The 19512-nt window shown below is 40.8% G+C and overlaps 1 protein-coding gene across 2 annotated transcripts in view; it reads left to right on the forward strand.

The window, feature by feature from the left end:
• The window catches only part of LOC109927406 (limbin), a 161807-nt gene that overhangs the window by 13724 nt on the left and 128571 nt on the right, over positions 1-19512 (forward strand). The window contains exons 3-7 of one of the 2 annotated variants that reach the window (XM_048605505.1): positions 7034-7182; positions 8132-8197; positions 15179-15365; positions 17829-17938; positions 19251-19316. In XM_048605505.1, the coding sequence (XP_048461462.1) occupies positions 7034-7182; positions 8132-8197; positions 15179-15365; positions 17829-17938; positions 19251-19316 (578 nt within the window). The remainder of the gene's footprint in view (positions 1-7033; positions 7183-8131; positions 8198-15178; positions 15366-17828; positions 17939-19250; positions 19317-19512) is intronic. The other variant, XM_048605510.1, reaches the window with a different exon arrangement.

Consider the following 19512-nt stretch of genomic DNA (forward strand, 5'->3'; position numbering starts at 1 on the left):
GTCTGCGGAACAACAAACCAGCTCGGCGAGCCAACCAACCTCAACACCCACAACCCGAGCTACAGATCTACTCCAAAACCTTAGCATGTTTAGTGAGCTGGTCACACCCACAAGTAAGGGCTATGTGGGCAGAAAAGCATTGGGTGACCTCCAGGAAGGCTAGTAAATGTGGGTAGGCAATGCAGGAGTCCCTTCTGGCCATTCCCGTCTCAAAAAATATACCATTTGGATACATATGGCCTCTTGGGAAATTAGCAACAGCCAAGTTTGTGTTATCGTGATTAGCTCTGCTGCACAGCAGGGGAGGAACAAAACTGGGAGAGCTTTAGTAACAGGGGACTCCATTACAAGGGGAACTGACAGGCAGTTCTATGGCTGCAAATGAGACTCTCAAATGGTATGTTGCCTCCCTGGTGCCAGGGTCAGGGATGTCACAGAGTGGCTGCAGAGCATTCTGAAGGGGGAGGGTGAACAGCCAGCAGCCATGGTACATGTTGTTGGTGCCAACGTGTGTAAAAAGAAAAGAAATGATGTTCTGTAGCAGGAATTTAGAGAATTAGGTAATAGATGAAAGAGGAAGACTACTAAGGTTGTAATCTCCAGATTACTTCAAATGCCACACGCTGCAGTGTATTGGAATAGAAAGGTAGGTCAGATGAATTTGTGACTGAAGGAGTAGTATAGGAGGGAGGGCTTTAGAATTTTGGATCACTGGGACGGCTTCTGGGGTAGATGGGACCTGTACAAATTGGACGGGTTACACCTGAGCTGGAATGGGTCTAATATCCTTGCTGGAGGCTTGCTTGTACTGTTGGGCAGGTTTTAAACTAATTTGGCAGGGGGATGGGGCGCAGGGCAGATGTAAAATTGGGAGCAAGGTCCAATCAGATAAAGAAGGAATACCAGGACAGTCCGATAGGCAGCAAAGACATGGGAGGATAAGGCACATAGGAGGTCTGGGAAGCTAAATTGTATCTATTTTAATGCAAGGAGCTTGACTGGTAAACCAGATGAACTTAAGAGTATTGATCAGCATGTAGGAATAATGATATTGTTACAATCACTGAGACATTGTTGAAGGAAGGACAGGACTGGCAGCTCAACATTTTAGGGTAAAAAAGCTTCAAGCATAATAGTGGGGTAAGGAGTGGTGAGTATAAGAGAGTTGGGGGCATTGCATTGTTGATAAAGAAAACTCTCATTGCCATAATGAGGGAGGACATCCTAGAAGGTCTTCAAATAAGGCCATATTGGTACAGCTTAGAAATAAAAAAAGGGAGGTTACTTTGCTGGGATTACACTACAGGCTTCCCAATAGTCAGTGGAAAATAAAGGAACAGACACGTAGGCATAAAACAGAACGATGTTAAAGAAACAGAGTTATTGTTGTAGGGGACTTCAACTTTGCTAACATTCACTGGGTTGGCCTTAGAGTGAAAGGATTAGACAGGGTGGAATTTTTGAAGTGCATCCAGGAGATCTTTATATGCCAGCTCGTAGATGGTCCTACTGGAGATGGGGTAAACTAGACCTAATCTTAGGGAATGAAGCCGGTCAAGTGGTTGAAGTTTCAGTGAGCAAACATTTTCGCAAAGGTGATCATGACACTCTAAGATTCAAAGCCATTACTGGAAGAGATAAGGATAAGGCAGAAGTTAAGTGTCTATATTGGGGAAAGGCTGATTTTCAATATCATCAGTCAGGATCTGGCAAACATAAACTGGGAGTAGCTACTTGCAAGTAAGTCTACATTCAGAAAGTGGGAGTCTTTTAAAAGTAGTATAGTGAGCATTCAGCATCAGCGTATTCCTCTAAGTGTGAAGGTCAAGGGCAACAAGTCCTGACAAGGAATATCTTATAAAGAAAAAGAAGGAAGCTTATGTCAGGTAGAGCACATTAAAAACAGGGGAGGCCCTTCAAAAGTATAGAGAGTGTATGAGGTTGCTTAAAAATAGAAATCGAAAGGACATAGAGGAGCCACGAAATATCTTGGCAGACCTGATAAGGAAAACCCCAAAGCTTTTTAGAAGTATGTTAAGAATAAGAGGATACCAGGGAATGAGTGGGATCGATTAGAGACCAAAAGAGCAACCTGTGCATGGGGCTAGTGGACATGGGTGAAGTGTTAAATGAATATTTCTCATTTGTATTAATGGAGAAAGACATTGTAGCTGGGGCTATCAGTTGGGATGTTCAGGTTCTAGAACACCCTAATAAGAATGAGGTATTAGATATTTTAACACGCTTACAGGTACTTAAAGCTCCAGGGCCTGATGAGATGTCATAGAATCCCTACAGTGTGGAAACGGGCCCTTCGGCCCAACAAGTCCACACCGAACCTCATAGCATCCCACCCAGACCCATCCCCGTATAACCCACCTAATCTACACCTCCCTGAACACTGTGGGCAATTTAGCATGGCCAATCCACCTAGCTTGCACATCTTTGGACTGTGGGAGGAAACTGGAGCACCCGGAGGAAACCCACGCAGACACGGGGAGAATGTGCAAACTCCACGCAGACAGTCGCCCGAGGGTGGAATCGAACCCGGGTCCCTGGTGCTGTGAGGCAGCAGTGCTAACCGCTGTGCCGCCGTGCCGCCCCGATGTATCCCAGGCTGCTATGGGAGACAAGAGAGGAGACTGCTGGAGCCCTGGCAGAGATATTAAATACCTTGCTGGCCGCAGGTTAAGTGCCAGATGACTGGAGGATAGCTAATGTGGTTCCTTTGTTCAATAAGAGCAGCAGTTAAAGGCCAGGTAATTACAGACCAGTTAGTCTGGTGTCAGTGGTAGGGCAATTATTGGGAAAAAAAGAATTCTGAAGGACAGGATTAATCAATACTTCGAAAAGCAGGGATTGATCAGGGATAGTCAGCACAGATTTCTTAGATGGAGATTCTGTCTGGCTAGTTCAGTTGAGCGATTCGAGAAGGTGACTAAATATATTGAGGAGCGGTAGTGCAGTTGATGTGGTTTACATGGACTTCAGTGAGGCCTTTGAGAAGGTCCCACATGGAAGGCTGGTCCAGAAGGCAAGAGTCCACAGTATCCAGGGCAAATTGGCAACCGGATCCAAAATTGGCTCACAAATAGGAGGCAAAGGAAGTGTTGTTTTTGTAATTGGAATCCTGTGACCAGTGGTGTACTACAGAGGTTGCTACTGTGACCCTTACTGTTTGTTATGTACATTAATGACTTGGATGTCAATGTAGAAGGTTTACTTAGTAGGTTTGCAGATGACATGAAAATTGGGAGTGTTATTGATAGTGAAGAGGATGGTCTGAGGCTACAGTCTGATATTGATCAGCTGGTAAATTGGGTTGATCAATGGCAGATGGAATGTAATCTGGATTAAGTACAAGATGATGTATTTTGGGGGTCTAATAAGGGAATGATATACACAATGAATGGTCAGTTCCTAGGGTGTACTGAGGAGCAAAGAGACCTTGGTGTTCAAATCTCTGAAGGTATCAGCACAGGTAGACAGGGTAGTGAAGGAAGCATGTGGAATGCTTGCCTTCATTAATCAGGGTGTAGAATACAGGAGCAAGGAAGTCTTGTTACAAAAACATTGGTTTGGCTACAAATTGAATACCATGTGCAGTTCTGGTGGCCACACTATTGGAAGGACATGATTGCACTGGACATGGTGCAGAGGACATTCAAAGTAAACTTCATGTTTTGAGGAGAGACTGGATAGTCAGGTTTGTTTTCCTTGGAGCAGAGGAGGTTGAGGGATGATCTGATTGAAGTTTTCACATTTATGAGAGGCATGGACAGAATAGATCATGAGAATCTCTTCCCCATGGCAGATATGCCCTCTCATTTTTAGACAGAAGCTTAATATGAGAAGCAAATACTTTAGAGGAGATCTGAGGGGAGAAAAATAGTAGATGTATGGAATGTGCTACCTAAGAGTGTGTAGAAGGCAGGTGCTCTGGTAACATTTAAGAAGCATCTGGATGAGCACTTAAAATGCTTGGGCATAATTGGCTATGGACCAAGTGCAGATATATGGGATTAGTGTAGTTTAGTGTTTATTTGTTGGTATAGACATGGTAGGCCAAAGGGCCTGTTTCTGTGCTGTATGAGTCTGATTATGTGCATAAAATAGCTGCTGACTTCCCATGTTACAACAGCAACTAAACTTCAAAAATACTTAATTGGATAAAAAGTACTTTGCAGCATTTCTGAGATTTGTCCAAAATTGTATTTGATTGGAAGTTTTTCTGTTATATTTCTATTTCTATTGTACTCCTAATTCTGTGTCTGTCTTTTCTACAGACCCTTCCTGGACTTGCATCTGTCAGACATCATTTTCCTCCAATTTCTGATGATACGACACATTTCAGCCCCTTTCTTAATTTTTTTAGTATCTTCAACTTAGCTACACGCTGCCCGTTTTCTTTAGCCCATTTCCCACTAACCTGAAAGTGCACAGTATTTCCTAAGATTAATGGTGTAATCCCAATGTTACTCCTTTCTTAGCCTGACCCTTATGACCCTCTGACTGCTTCTCTACTCAAACTGCTACCATGGCGTCCTCATTCTTGGTCAGTCTTGGATCAAGCATAGCCTGTTTTTTTTTTTAATTTGTCCTTTTAAAACATGCTATGCAACATAGCCATCTAACATCTTTGGAAATCTCCTCAGAATTTTGTTGCAACTGCTATCGAAACACCATTTAATATCCAGACAGTTAAAATTCCTGTATGATAGTGGAAGCATGATTTTGTTGCTTCTTATAAGAATCTTTCTACTAACTTGTACTGATCTGTGTAATCCAACTACCTAGTTTAAATAAATATTCTAGTTTAAACATAAGTTACTCTCCTTTCTTGTAAATCCCTCTATTTGATACTTGTGGAAAATTGATGCTTATCTTTTATTGAAGCAGGCATTGGAAATGCACATAATGCTTTAGGTGGCTGTGTGAGGGGAGAGAGTTGGACATTTTTTACACAGGAAATTTCAATAAACAGTTTTTCCAAGGATTCTGTGTATGGTGGTTCACCTTATTGTATTTTTATATGTTCATAAACCTTTTAAGTTGTATGTGAAAGCATTTTATTATTTCAGTTATCTTGCATTAGTATTTTTGCACTGTATCTAGCTTTTTTTAAAATGCCTTTCCATGACTCAGTGAAACTATTTAATTGGATCATCACCTTGTTAAAGTTTTTTAAAGCTACGTACTGACCAGAGATTTAACCATGCAGCATCTGCTTTGCATGCTAAATGACCTGCTCCTCAGTTTCCAATAAAAGTAAAGTCACCATAGTCCCAGAGGATAATAGGGCTGCTCTGTTATAAGGAGGGAGACAGCTGGTGGTAGTTCAACCTGAGGGTCACCACACCTCAGCAGGCTTCCAATACAGAGGGCAGAAATTACATGTTCATTACGAAATGGAACTATGGTGCCTGTCATATTGATGAGGACCAGAAAATTCTCCTGCAGACGAAGCAATGCGCAATGATATATACGCAATGAAAAAGCCTCTATTGCAAAATGGATTGCTTTGAGGTACCACTGCATTCTGGAAAATTAGGCCAGGCTGTGATTCCTAAAGGCTGCAACCAGCAAACTCAGCTTCTAAAATATGCATAGAGCCAGGATGTATAATCTGTCTCCTCATCCTCTCCTTCCAGCCACCTCCACCCTTGCTCCTCCTCCTGGTTGCCTTTCTCCCAGTGTCTGTCTCTCTGTACACAAACTTTCCTTGTACCCACTTGATCACTTACTTCCTACCCTCTTGAAGCCTATCTCGAAGTTGCTACCGATGATGCAACAACCCAAAATTCAAATACCTTCATTGAATAGCTGCTAGCCCATGTTCTCCAACTGTTCAAGGAAACTTCCTGTTTAAATTGTAACATTATCATAGTTTTTTAAAAAGTTGCTTGATCATAAAAAAGTATACTTTTTAAGACGTTCATTATGTCTTTCATTATGTGGAATGCTTGCCTTCATTAATCAGGGTGTAAAATACAGGAGCAAGGAAGTCTTGTTACAAAAACATTGGTTTGGCTACAAATTGAATACCATGTGCAGTTCTGGTGGCCACACTATTGGAAGGACATGATTGCACTGGACATGGTGCAGAGGACATTCAAAGTAAACTTCATGTTTTGAGGAGAGACTGGATAGTCAGGTTTGTTTTCCTTGGAGCAGAGGAGGTTGAGGGATGATCTGATTGAAGTTTTCACACTTATGAGAGGCATGGACAGAATAGATCATGAGAATCTCTTCCCCATGGCAGATATGCCCTCTCATTTTTAGACAGAAGCTTAAGATGAGAAGCAAATACTTTAGAGGAGATCTGAGGGGAGAAAAATATGTGACAATTATGTGACAGAATCCTATTTTGATATTCTTTGGGATTTAGCATCAATGGTTAAGTTGTCATTTATTTCCCTGCCCAAATTACCCTCGAACTGAGTAGCTTGATTGACCATTTCAAAAGGCAGTTAAGAATCAATTACATTGCCATTAATCTGGGGCTGCATGTAGGCTAGACTAATTAAAGGTGGCAGATTTCCTTCCCTAAAAGACATTAGTGAGCCAGATGAATCTGTAATATTTGTGAGTGTACAATTGACAACGGAAATGTAATCTTCGGAATAAGTTGCATGATTCAATAATTTTTTATTCAGACACAATTACTGCTATTCCAGATTTTGAATTTAAATTCCGACATTTGCAGTAGGGGGATTTCAACCTATGTCTCTGCATTACTCATCCCATATCTCCCTATCTGTGTATGTATTCTATAGATTCAGTTTCCTTTTTAATAAGCTGGGGACTCAGTTTAGCATCATTTCCTCTGTGAAATGAAAACCTTGCAGTTTGGATGTCCATTCAATTCCTTATACTGGCTGTGAACAGAATGAACAGTATTACAGTCAAATTAGAAGAACATTCTAAATCTATCGTGCTTACATTTTGTCAAATTTGATCAATACTCCACCTAATTCTGATGTTGGAGGAATTTATAGCTGCATCTGGTTTTCTTATTTTGGTTTATTTACAGAGTTAAAGATTGTGACCCAGAAACACCAGTATCATCCTGTAACCTCAGCAGCATCTGGCAGCACTTGGAGCCAATCGGTGTTCTTCTCACTTGTGTCATGGACCAAACCAATTGAATCTCTAATAAAAGAGTCACTTCCCCAGCCAAAGGTAAGTTCAGTAATGTTACACCAATGGGTCAAAAACTCACCATTGTTCAGAGAGCAGGGAAAGACTGCATCATTTAAATCAGTTGCATGTCATCCTTTTACTGAGGCTATATCTTTGGCACTTTCCTTGTCTAATGGTTTGCAGGTTGCATCAAAGGTTCTCAGGTCTGGGAACAGCTGGAAAGAACCTACACACATGCCAGTAGATATGTAGCTGCCTTGAAATAACTTGAGCAAAACCTATCACATTTTTAACTTGTCATTTCTGATGGAAAGTCACAAATCTGAAGTGGTCATTTTACCTCAGATTCACATTCTGTTTCAGTTTTTCTTTGCAAAGTAGCTTTACTTCTTTTGGGATTCAACAATATTACAAATTGAAAACCTCTTTCCTGCAGAATTTCCAGTCCTAAAACAATCTCTTAATAGTTACTGTTCTTATCATTCCCCCATGGGATATGGGCATTGCTGGCCAGACCAGCATTTGATGCCCTTGAACTGAGTAGCCTTCTGGGCCACTTCAGAGTTGATTGCTGTCGATTTTGGAGTCACATGTAGGCCAGACCAGCTGCAGATGGCAGATTTCCTTCTCTGAAGGATGTTAGTGAAACAGATGTGATTTTTTTTGTAATAGTGATCAATGATAGTGAGATTGTGTAGGAATATCTTTTTTTCAGGTATAAGACCGGTTCATACATATCTTGGCGCAGTATTTGAGAGTGTGGTTTAGCCTATTGGCTCTGATCCTGTGATTTTCTGACTTGTACTCCGTTTAGCTCCTGCTCTTCACTGCACAGGATTGAAGAATAAACTTGTACATGATACAGTCAAAGGAGCTGAGTGCTAACTGGAGACATGAAGGTTATGCGGGAGCTGGTGCTGATACTGATCATTAGCTAACTTGTTTGTTACCTGTTGCAATAATATCTTGCATCTCATATTTTCAATAGCACAGAGACATGGAAGGCACTGCAAGTTTCCCACCTTTCAACTTGACTTTTCAGAAATGTGCCGAGGTAAGTTTCCTGTTTAGAATGTGGCATTTTGGTAGCATTTATAAAGGCTGCTGAAGCTAACAGCAATTTTATTTTCAGCCTCTTGTCTTTAAGCATCCTATTGACTGAAATACTCAGTGGGAGAAGAATTAATTCATCAGTTTTAGGAGACTGCTTAACCTCCAGCTGAACAGTGTCAAGCAAGTTATAGATTGTATCTGTATGGCCTTTCCTCGGCTGTAGAATCTGTTGCAGCATGGGAAGTTATCTGTCAGAGTCAGTATGGGAGTATTTAAACTCATTTAAAAGGTGCTGTGTGACATAAAATGAGAATAACAATACAGCTGTTTTTAGGTATGTAGAGGATCTCTTTAGCTGTCATCACAACTCTGGAAAACTAGAAGCACTTTGGTTTCTTCTGATAATAGGAAGTACAGGGAAACAGAGTTCATGCCAACAAAATATGCTGGACCACAAAGTTTGCTGGATGAGGGAGATAGAAGCTGTAATATTTGGGAGCTGCATGTACAGTTGACAAAGAAAAGGTTACCTTTGGAATAAGTTGCATGACAAAATGTTTGACGAAGCCAAGTTACTTGCCATGCGCTAGACAAGACCAAATTGATCATTGGAAGTGTAAACTAGGAAAAACAGCAGCAGAAATACAGAATAGGTCTTTCAGGCACTGAAGAGAACAGCTAATTCTGAGGAGGTTTTGCCACCCAACTGAAGTATGGATTGTATCCTTACCTTTGCAGAGTCAACAGCTGCAGTTGGTCTCAATGCCCGTGAACTGCCAAAGGGAAAAGTGTGATCATTCACACGTATAACTTGGAAGCTGGAGTAGGCCATTCAGCCCTTCTGACTTTCTCCATTAATTGATAAGATCATGGCTAATCTGAATGTGGCTTCAACTTTCTTGTCTGCTTCATCCTTTAGATTCTTGTCTGACAAGGAAATTATCTGTGGGCTTTGAAAGAAGTCAATGACCTGCCTCCTGTTGTCTGGCTAAGACAATTCCACAGATCAACAATAAAAAAAAATTATTTTTTTCTCTTCTCCACCCTGACTGAGATACCCTCATATTTTTAAACAATATTCCCTAGATATGGTCTCTCACGCAAAGGGAAATATCCTATCAGCATCCATCGTTCCAAATTCCTTCAAGATCGTTGTGTTTCAATAGGATGTCCTCTCATTTTTCTAAACGTCAACAGATAAGAGGTCAACCTGTCCAACCTTGCCTCATAAGAAAATCCCTTCATCCCAGTAGTTCCCATTACAGATTTCAATCCAATGTCTCCACATACTTCTCGTGTGAATATTAGGCTTGGTAGTGAGGTGTTGTGTGGTCACTAACTTAGAATCAGAGAATCCCTACAGTGTGGAAGCAGGCCATTCAGCCAATTGAGTCCACACCACCCCTCCTAAGAGCATCTCACCCAGACGCACCCCCTACTCTATGCCTATAACTCTGCATTTCCCATGGCTAATGCACCTAACCTGCATATCTTTCCACTGTGGAAGGAAACTAGAGCACCCGGAGAAAACCCACGCAGGCACAGGGAAAATGTGCAAACTCCACCCAGGCATTGCCTGAGGGTGGAATCAGCCACGGGCCCCTGTTGCTGTGAGGCATCAGTGCTAACCACTGAGCCACTGTGCCATCTTAGCAACCTTCACTGCATAAATGCACATGTGAAGAACAAATCATTTGAGCAAGTTTCTGGAACCCTGTCAAAATCTGTAGAATGATAAACACAATAATAGTCAGTGCTTTTGAGGACAGGGGACAGCTAAGAGTTTTACTTATTTTAACAAAAAAAGCAACATTCAAGAAATGTAATAGAAATGCAAATGTTACAATTACAAGATTTATAGAAAGCATGCAACCAAAAAAGTGTGTATGGAATCTCTTGCGTATCAAACTGAGATTTTGAGTTAATGTTTGTCAAGAACTTTGGCAAAATTTTTGAGTGAGAGGAAAGTCTCTGTTTCTGTAATAAAAACGAGAAGAATAGACTGGAGTGATGTACAGGCAAAATACTGCAGATGCTGGATATCTGAAACGAATACTGAGAATGCTGAAGAATCTCAGCTGGTGCGGATGCATCTTTGGAGAGACAAACAGAGTTAACATTCAAATCCAATCTGACTCCTGTTCAGAACTGAAAGATGTTGGAATTTTTTTTTATATACTTTTGACAGAGACAGAGGAGGATTGAGGAGAACAGATGGTGTGGAGGTCTAGTGCAAAGGTCATAGGAGGTGTTAATGGTGGTCAAAGTCAGAAGTCACATGACACCAGGTTATGGTTCAAAAACACCGGAACCTCCACATTAATGGTGGTGAAAGAGGGGAAAAAAAAATGTAAAATGAGTACAAATTATGGTGTGAAAGGGAGAGAATGGGTCCTCTTTATTAAGAGCAAAGCAAACAAGATACAAATGAAGAGGGAGTGTGGTTGTGGAAAATATTAAGAATAAAAATGGGGAACCGATGTTCAGTTTCCGAAATTGTGCAAACCAGTATTGAGACCTTGAGGCAGTAAAGTGCCTAAGAGGTAAAAGCTTGAGATATTCCTTTCACTCACTCTGTATGATCTGTGTTGTTATCTCTCCAAAGCTGCCACAGTGCAAGTAGAAATGCTTTATGGACACCTAGAGAGAGAGAGAGAGAAAAAGAAGTGAACAAAATAAAGAAAATTTAGAATCCGTTTTTGTCGTATTGGAACTTAAGTGCACAGCTGACATGGTGCTTCTTGACTTAAGTTTAGATTTGTTTTATTAACAAGAAGTGGGGAAAACAGAGAGAGAGAGAGAATGAGTTGTGGGAAGGATGCGAGGAAACTTCAAGTGTAAGATTATTCCTTTGTAGGAGGAAAAACAGATTATTTCCTTAAGGGTCAGACGTTGAGAAGTGCAGGTGTCTAAAGGGATCTGGGTTTCATTGTTTATGACTCACTGAAAGGTATCTTGCAGGTGCAGAAAGCAATTAGGAAGGCCACAGTGTGCTGGCATTCATTTCAAAGTGATTTGAGAGCAGAAGTAAAGGTATATCGCTGCTTGCATAGACTCTTGGTAAGACTTCACCTGAATGTTATGTGCAGTTTTTATGTCTTCTTCTATGGAAAGATATATTTGTCATAGGGCGGTTCACCAATTTAATCCCTAGGATGATAGGATTGTTTTATGAGTAAAGATTGAGGGAATTAGGTCTCAATCCTCTCGTGCTGTTAAGAATGAGATGTGATCTCACAGAAATTACCAAAATTCTTACAATACAGAGGGTTTTTTTGGTCACCACGATAAACATTCATCGCTGTAACACTAAGTATCTGTGACTGCAGTATTTTCATAAATTAGAATTGGTTTTAATGCCTGAATAACTTTTCATAATGTCATATACTTTGACTTGTCATTTGGCCACAGCTACCTATATTGCCATTTTACTCAAAAGCATGGGCAGCATTAATCTCCGTTCTGCTTCAGTTTCAAATCAAGGGGTATTTTTCTTGCTATCATAAAAGTGGAAAATGCTGGAAATACTCGACAGGTTGGACAGCATCTGTGGAGAGAGAAGAACAGAGTTCAGGTCAATGACCTTGCATTAACGGTGGGGAAAATTCAAAGATATAATAGGTTCGAGGCAAGCGAAAAGGGAGGAGTGGGAAAAAGAACAAAAGGAAAGTAACCCTGTTTCTCACTCTCGATGTGCTGCCTTACCTGCGAAGAATTTCCTTTTGATTTTTGATTGTCCTGCCAAATAATCCGCAGAATTTTGTTTTTGCATTAATATTTTTGTGTGCTACGCTTTGTAAGATCAGCAATTACTGACAAAATTGTTTGTGTAGAAAATTGTAAGCGTCAAAGTGTTAATTCACCTTCACAATAGAGCTATTAAATTTAATATTGATGAAAACTAGGGGAGACCATTTGATTCTTTCAGTGAGGGCCTTGCTGTAATTCAAACTACATTCTGTTTATTGGCAGTTCATTTTAAAGCATTTCACACCTTACAAGTTATGCTAGACAGCACCTCCATATTCATCACTGTAGGGGAACTGTAGACGCCACCCAGAAACTGGAGGAGCAGCACCTCATATCCCCACTTGGGAGCCTACAACCCAATGGTCTCAATGTGGATTTTACCAGTTTCAAAATCTCCCCACCACCAGCCTCATCCCATGACCAATCCTCCCTCTCATCCCCGCCTCCTTGGAACAACACAACCTGTCCATCTTCTCTCCCACCTAGCCACTCGTCCCACCTCACTGACCAATCCCCACCACTGCCTACCTGCACTCATATATCACCATCCCACCTACCTTCCCCAGCTCCATCCCTCCTCTCTCTATTTATTTCAGAGCTCCCTTTCCCCTCCCCCATTTCTGAAGAAGGGCCCTGACCCGAAACTCCTCTACATTGGTGAGACCAAATGGAGGCTCGGAGACTGCTTTGTAGAGCACTTGCGCTCTGTTTGCGACAAACGACAGCACCTTCCAGTCGCGAACCACTTCAGCTCCCCCTCCCACTCCCTGGGTGACATGTCCAACCTGGGCCTCCTCTAGTGTCACTACGACGCCACCCGGAAACTGGAGGAGCAGCACCTCATATTCTGCCTTGGGAGCCTACAGCCCAATGGCCTCAAAGTGGACTTTACTACTTTCAAAATCTCCCCACCCCTGGACCCTCCCATGACCAACCCTCCCTCTCATCCCGCCACCTTGACCTGACACAACCTGTCCATCTTCTCTCCCACCTATCCGCCCCTCCCACCTCACTGACCAACCCCCACCATTGCCTACTTGCACTCACCTATCACCATCCCACCTACCTTCCCCAGCCCTACCCCTCCCTATTTATTTCAGAGCTTGCTTCCCCCTCCCCCATTTCTGAAGAAGGGTCTCAACGCGAAACATCAGCTTTCCTGCTCCTCTGATGCTGCCTGTCCTGCTGCATTCCTCCAGCTCCACACCATTTATTTGATGTTCTTAAGAGACGCTGCTGCAGCAGGAGAGGATATTATGTTAACTGTTTAATACTAAAGTGGCAATTTTGTTGAGAATTTCTTTCTGCACTTCTGCAGGCTGTGTTTAAATTCTTTTTTTTTCCCTTTTATTCATTCATGGGATGAGGGCATCACTGATCAGGCAGAATTTATTGCCCATCCCTAAATGCCCCAGAAGGCAGTTGAGAGTCAACCACATTGCTGCAGGTCTAGAGTCACATGTAGACCAGACCAGGTAAGGATAGCAGTTTCCTTCCCTAAAGGAAGGACTTTAGTGAACCAGATGGGTTTTTCCTAACATTCGGCAATGTGTTCATGGTCATCACTATATCCTTATTTCCAGATTTTTTTTTAATTCAAATTCCACCATCTGCTGTTGCAGGATTCAAACCCGGGTCCCCAGAATGTTATCTGAGTCTCTGGATTAACAGTCCAGCAATAGTACCACTAGGCCATCACCTGCCCTTCATCCTTCCAGTTCTTTGCAGTCTGAAAGTGATGGACTTGAAAGTGACAGTGAGAATATGTAATGCTGATTTCAATCAGCCTCCTAATCTATTTGAAACTGACGGTAACAAACAATGCAAGACCAGCCTGTGGAACCTTGACAATAGTCCCATTCTAGAATTTGCACTAACATTGACTATTAACAACTAACATTAAGTTAGAATCCCACTTCTTCTCCTTTGCTCTTTCTGGTTTTGTTCAGACAGAGAAAATGACATGGAAAAGGATTCTGTATTGGCCTCAGTGTCACAAGACTGAGAGTCCAACACTGAGAGTTGAACATAAAATCCAAACTGATACTCTTGTGTATTTATAGCACTGAAAGCACCATTTTGGAGTAAAACATTAAAGAAAGAGTCCATGTGGCCTCACATGTAGGTGTATAGGATCCATTTGCACAATTTCTCTGAAGAACAGATGTCACAGTCAATATTTATTCCTCAATCACCCATCATTTAAACAAGTTATCTAGTCATTATCACCTTACTGTTTGTGAGACCTTGCTGTGCACGGTTTTAAAATAGAAATAACAGTATACTTGGTTTAAGATCTCTTTGGAGGCAAGTTAATTATGTTGGCTAGACCGTTAGGACATGGTTCACTCCCTACTCTGAGCGAAGTCGAGTTGGGACCCGCCTCTTCAGCCTGCCCTGGAATAAAATCAGAATCGAAAGAACTGTGGATGCTATAAATCAGAGACAAAAATAGGAGTTGCTGAAAAAGCTCAGCAGGTCTGGCAGTATCTGTGGAGAGAAATCAGAGTTAATGTTTCGAGTCGATTGATCCTTCCCTGCAGTTCTGAGGAAGGGTCACTCAACCTGAAACACTAACTCTGATTTCTCTCCACAGATACTGCCAGGCCTACTGAGCTTTTTCAGCAACTCCTATTTTTGTCTTTGTAATAAAATTAGGTGTGTTTTGGCAAACCTTGAATGACAGAGGATCCAAGCTGGAGAAGACTCTCGCAGGAAAGGTGTTGTGACCCTCGTTTTACAAAGAAATTAATTTTATTCATCGTGAAAAGTTTAATTTAAAAATGCCTATATGTCAAATGTAGTTTCTGTCTTTGGGATGGGGGAGTATTGAAAGCAATAGCAACTTTGAAGTTTGTTTGATGGTTAAGCTCTGCTGCTGTAGAATATTTTAACCATTAGATGGTGCATTAAACCTGTATATTGAAGATCCGAACATTAAAATTGCACTGAAGAATCCAACCACTGGGTGACACTGTGCAGCACATTGTTTATTGAATTGCTTTATTTTCGTGGATGATATAAATATGTTGCACTTCTAGGACAATGCGAAATTCAGCACAGGTAAAAACCATTCAGCTTGTCACATCTGTGTTAGTACTCTGCCTTTACATCCATCAGCCTTTATTTAAAAGTTGTAGCATTGTATGTATCTGACCTGAGCTTCTTTGATGTTGGGTATGGTTTAAATATATGAATCAAATGTATGTATTAACACAGCACTTTTTCTCAGGTGAGCAGAAGAAATGAATCCCAGATAGTGACTGTGAAATTAATAATAACCAGCATGGATGTGCAATCTACATATAACCTTTCTCAGCTTACTATCCGAGATGCTATCAGTGGCCTAAGCATTCAGAGTAACATGGGAAAAGAAACAGAATTGGGGTTCCAAACATACTACAAAGACATTCTTCAAGGTATGCTGCCTCTATGTGTTAACTTATTTATTCAATGTGATAAAGTCAAGTCTCAAGTTTGTTTAAAACAAAATGAACTGAAACATTTGGAACACTTTTATGGTTGGGTATTTATGGGTGTTGCATTGAAACATAGAGAGGATATCTTGCTTTTTTTTTTACAATATGGTCAAGTATTCTGCTATTTTGTAATTTCAAGCAATTTCTGGAATTTGCTGTTTTGTAGTGTCTTATTTTGTTCTTTCATGGGACATGGGCATCACAAACAAGGCCAGCATTTGTTGTCCATCCCTAATTGCCCTTGAACTAAGTGGCTTTCAGAGGAAAGTTAGGAGTCAATCTCATTACCACGATACGGAATTAGATCTAGGCCAGACTTACTGCTTTCCTTAAAGACAGTAGCAAAGCCGATGGGTTTTTAACAACAATTGGTGATTGTTATTACTGAGGCTAGCTTTCAGTTCCAGCTCATTCACTGATTTGAATTTGTTCAATTCCACCACCCCTCCCACCAAACCCCACCCTCCAGTAACCTGTCGGGATTGAAGCCACTTTCTCCAGTGCATTAACCTGGGCACTTAGGTTACAAGTCCCCTGACATTTCCACTATGCCATTGTCTTCTTCCTCAGGAATCTTTTTCACTGTTGAACTGTTTTAAAGATGACAAATATTACTTATTTTTGACAGGCCCATGATTGAATGCATGAGTTGCTCAATCCATATAAGGTCGATGCTTGTCTTTCCTCATGAAATGAGGTTTTGCTTATTAAGGGGGGGTGAGTCACAGCCTGGATTTTCTTCTGGTCCTCTAACCAGATACTGATTAGCTACTTCTATTTCTTTGTGATGTGAGTGTCATTGGCAGGATCAGCATTTATTCGCCATCCTAATTGCTCTTCGGAGGGTAATAGCAGCCTACTTTCTTGAACCACTGCTGCAGTCCAGGTGTTGGAGTGATGTTAGATTTTACAAGCTTTTGGGATAGTTTTTAAATTCAAATGAGCTAAGCAGAGGGTATTTAAGAGTCAACTAGATTGTTGTGGGTCTGGCATTATCTATAGGCCAGACCAGAGAAGGACAGCAAGTTTCCATCCCCAAAGGACATTTTAGCGAATCCAATGGTTTCATAGTTGTCATTACTGACACCAGGGTTGGAATCTTGTGTTGCTGCTGGAAGCAGGAAGCAAGAAGCAGGGTAGGTGGAAACGTAATTGCACGAAAGACCTAAAATCAGATTCCAGACAGTGAGATGGGAGTTTACAATTAAGTTTGTGCAACTTTAAGGACAGGTGCTTTCTGATGGCAGGCAACTAGGTGTTCTTTTCCATGTATCTTCATGTCTCACCTACTCATTGAAATGCCACCTCCCCAGAATTAAGTTCACTTTCCCAATTAAGTTCTCTGCAAGTGATCACTACGTCTCTTCTACCCAGTTGGAATGTGGAAGCTATGTGCGAGAGATGCTGTACTTGTTGGAGTTGGAATGAGTAGCTGCTGTTCTGTCCTCTTTGGGGAGCATTTGTTTATGCCATGCCATGATTGAGAATGGGCTGATATAACATTGGTTGCTTGGGGCAAGGGAGGGAGGCTTGAGTGTTGCAGGCATGGTCACTGACAGGGAAAGGGTTGGAAGGGCCGGTGTGAATGGCAGAAGGAGATCATTCCAAGAGTCCGAGTACCTCTCCAAACTTGCAGAGGAAGAATGCCTCTCTGGGTGCTCTTTGAATATGATTCCAGGACCTTCAGCCCACTAAACCAACAACAGAGCCAATGACTTTCTGCCCATCCCTGACAAGAGTACCTATGCTTTAAGCGTGCATAAGTAAGAAGCTGGCAACCGAGTAATTGCACGAGAAAAGTTGACCCACCCACAAATAGAAATAAGCTCACTTCCATATCTATCACCTCTAGGCTGCATATCGGAAGAAATTGCCCTTGATGTTTTTTCCCTGTCCAGACTTACTTAGTTAACAAAATTTCAATCCCCTAGCTTGCCTCTTGGGATTTGGAAATATGCATTTGATACAATGATTATTTCTAGTCCAATGACGTAACCACTATTCTACCAAGCCCATTGGTGTCAATAGTGGTAAATGTACATGCAGGGATAATAACATTGGCTGTGATCACATCAGCAATCAGACAGTTTGACAAGATTCACCACTGAGTTAAACAGTTGAAGAGTGTTCAAGGTGTTAGAGACTGAATCCATGAAAAAGTAAGAGAAACTGGGAAAAGGTAACTTTTATTGCTGTTTTTTCACAAAGTCATGCCTCGATAATAATCAGCATAATTATATAGTTGGAAGTGCATTATTTCACTTTGACTTCTGAATGGATTTGAATTCAACATTTATAACAAATAGACCATTGTGAAAGTGCTGGGTTAAAATAAAAGGAATTACTCTGCAAACCTTTGCTGGCGCCTGTGTTAAAATGCCCATTTCATTTTTTGTTTATCAGCTGGTGAATACTATGTAATAAACTATACTGCAATATTAAATACTGACGGATCTAAGGATTGGAGGAACATTTCATTACCTGCCTACCTCAACTTTGGCAAGATGTCTCAGGTATTCTATTTGAAGATTAATTTGTTTGCCCCCTGCTTATTAAATAAGAGTCTTGTCTCCATTGGTGGATATTGTTTCCAGACCAAATGCTTTCCTACATGAAAGAAGGGAAGATCTGAAAGCGAATCCTTTAGAACATTGACGTGGTGATTTGCTGGCGAGTTTTGCAATAGACTGTGGTTTATTCCATAATAACTCTGGAACATGAGAATGTATTTATAAAGTCAGGTTTAATTTGTTTCTCCCTCTGATCTTCTCTGATTTTTATACCAAATATGCTTCCACCTCTAAAACCTTATATCATTGCCTTCACTAATCATTTTTTAATGATAGTAGCTCAAGATCCTTTATTTTTTTAACCTATTATGGAATCCTCCATTGAATATTTTCTACTCCAGTGCATTTTTTGGGATCTTGTTATATCACAAACTCAAGGTAGCTAACTCATTAGATCCTTTTCACCCTGATAGTTATCATGGCCTTTATTCAAGAACTGTTTTATACCTAACCTAAATTTGTTCCATGTAGTGACTATCCTCTGAGAAGATAAAGACTACCTGGCCTCTACTCTGATTGCTAATTTATTTTCTATTTTACCCCTACTATTGACTTCCTTTCAGAAGTGTTGTTTATGTCTGCTACACCTAATCCTTCATCATTATAAATATACCAATCATATCTCCTCAAGCTTATGTTTTTCTAACCAAATAATCTTAAAATGCTCTGAGCGAACCCTAATTGCAAAAACAAATCAACATTAGTTTATAATTCTTGATAAATTTTGTTTTCTTCTCTGGAGTCTTGATATTTATCAGTAGGTATAGAGACCAAATAACATTGCAAGTAAAGGCAAACCAAAGTCATATTAATGGAAATATATTACTGAAGAGTTTCACTTCAATAATTTAGCAACACATCCAACAAACCCACCTACTTTTCCTATGGCAGCCTCACGTTTGTCGTGTGCACGTTTAGTGAATGGAAATTAAGCTCCTGCTTTATTATTTTGAATGGGCATTCAGGCATGGTGTAGAGATGCTTTGAGTTGCCTGGCACCATGGAGACAATAATGCACTTCTCCCTATTTAGTGCAAACTGACATTCATGAGGTTAATCACATAACTTATTCACAACAATGTATGACTTAGTCATTTTCTACTTTTTGTTTGTTCGCTAATTGTACACTAATTATACCAGATTGGTGATCACTGTGCAGTAGTTAATAATTGTACATTACCTGAACTTGGCTGTAACTGTTGATATTGAATGTGCCCAAACCATAAAATAGCTAAAATCTAAAACTGTCTGTCAGGATGATTATATTCCGAGTGAACCCCTGGTGGCAGACTTCATGCTGACTGAGGAAGCAGTTATTGAGGTAAGTTGATTTACAGGATTTGCTTTTTTCAGTCTGGATTACCATGAGATTTAATGCTGTTGTTTAAAGTTATGCTTGACTGCATGTTGGTATTGGTATACAGTTTTGGAAAGTGTACGTATTGGACAATCTGATTCATATAATCATAGAACATAGAACAGTACAGCACTGTACAGGCCCTTCAGCCCACGATGTT

The sequence above is a fragment of the Rhincodon typus genome, chromosome 1, assembly GCF_021869965.1.
Source record: "Rhincodon typus isolate 14 chromosome 1, sRhiTyp1.1, whole genome shotgun sequence".
In the NCBI taxonomy this organism is placed as follows: Eukaryota; Metazoa; Chordata; class Chondrichthyes; order Orectolobiformes; family Rhincodontidae; genus Rhincodon; species Rhincodon typus.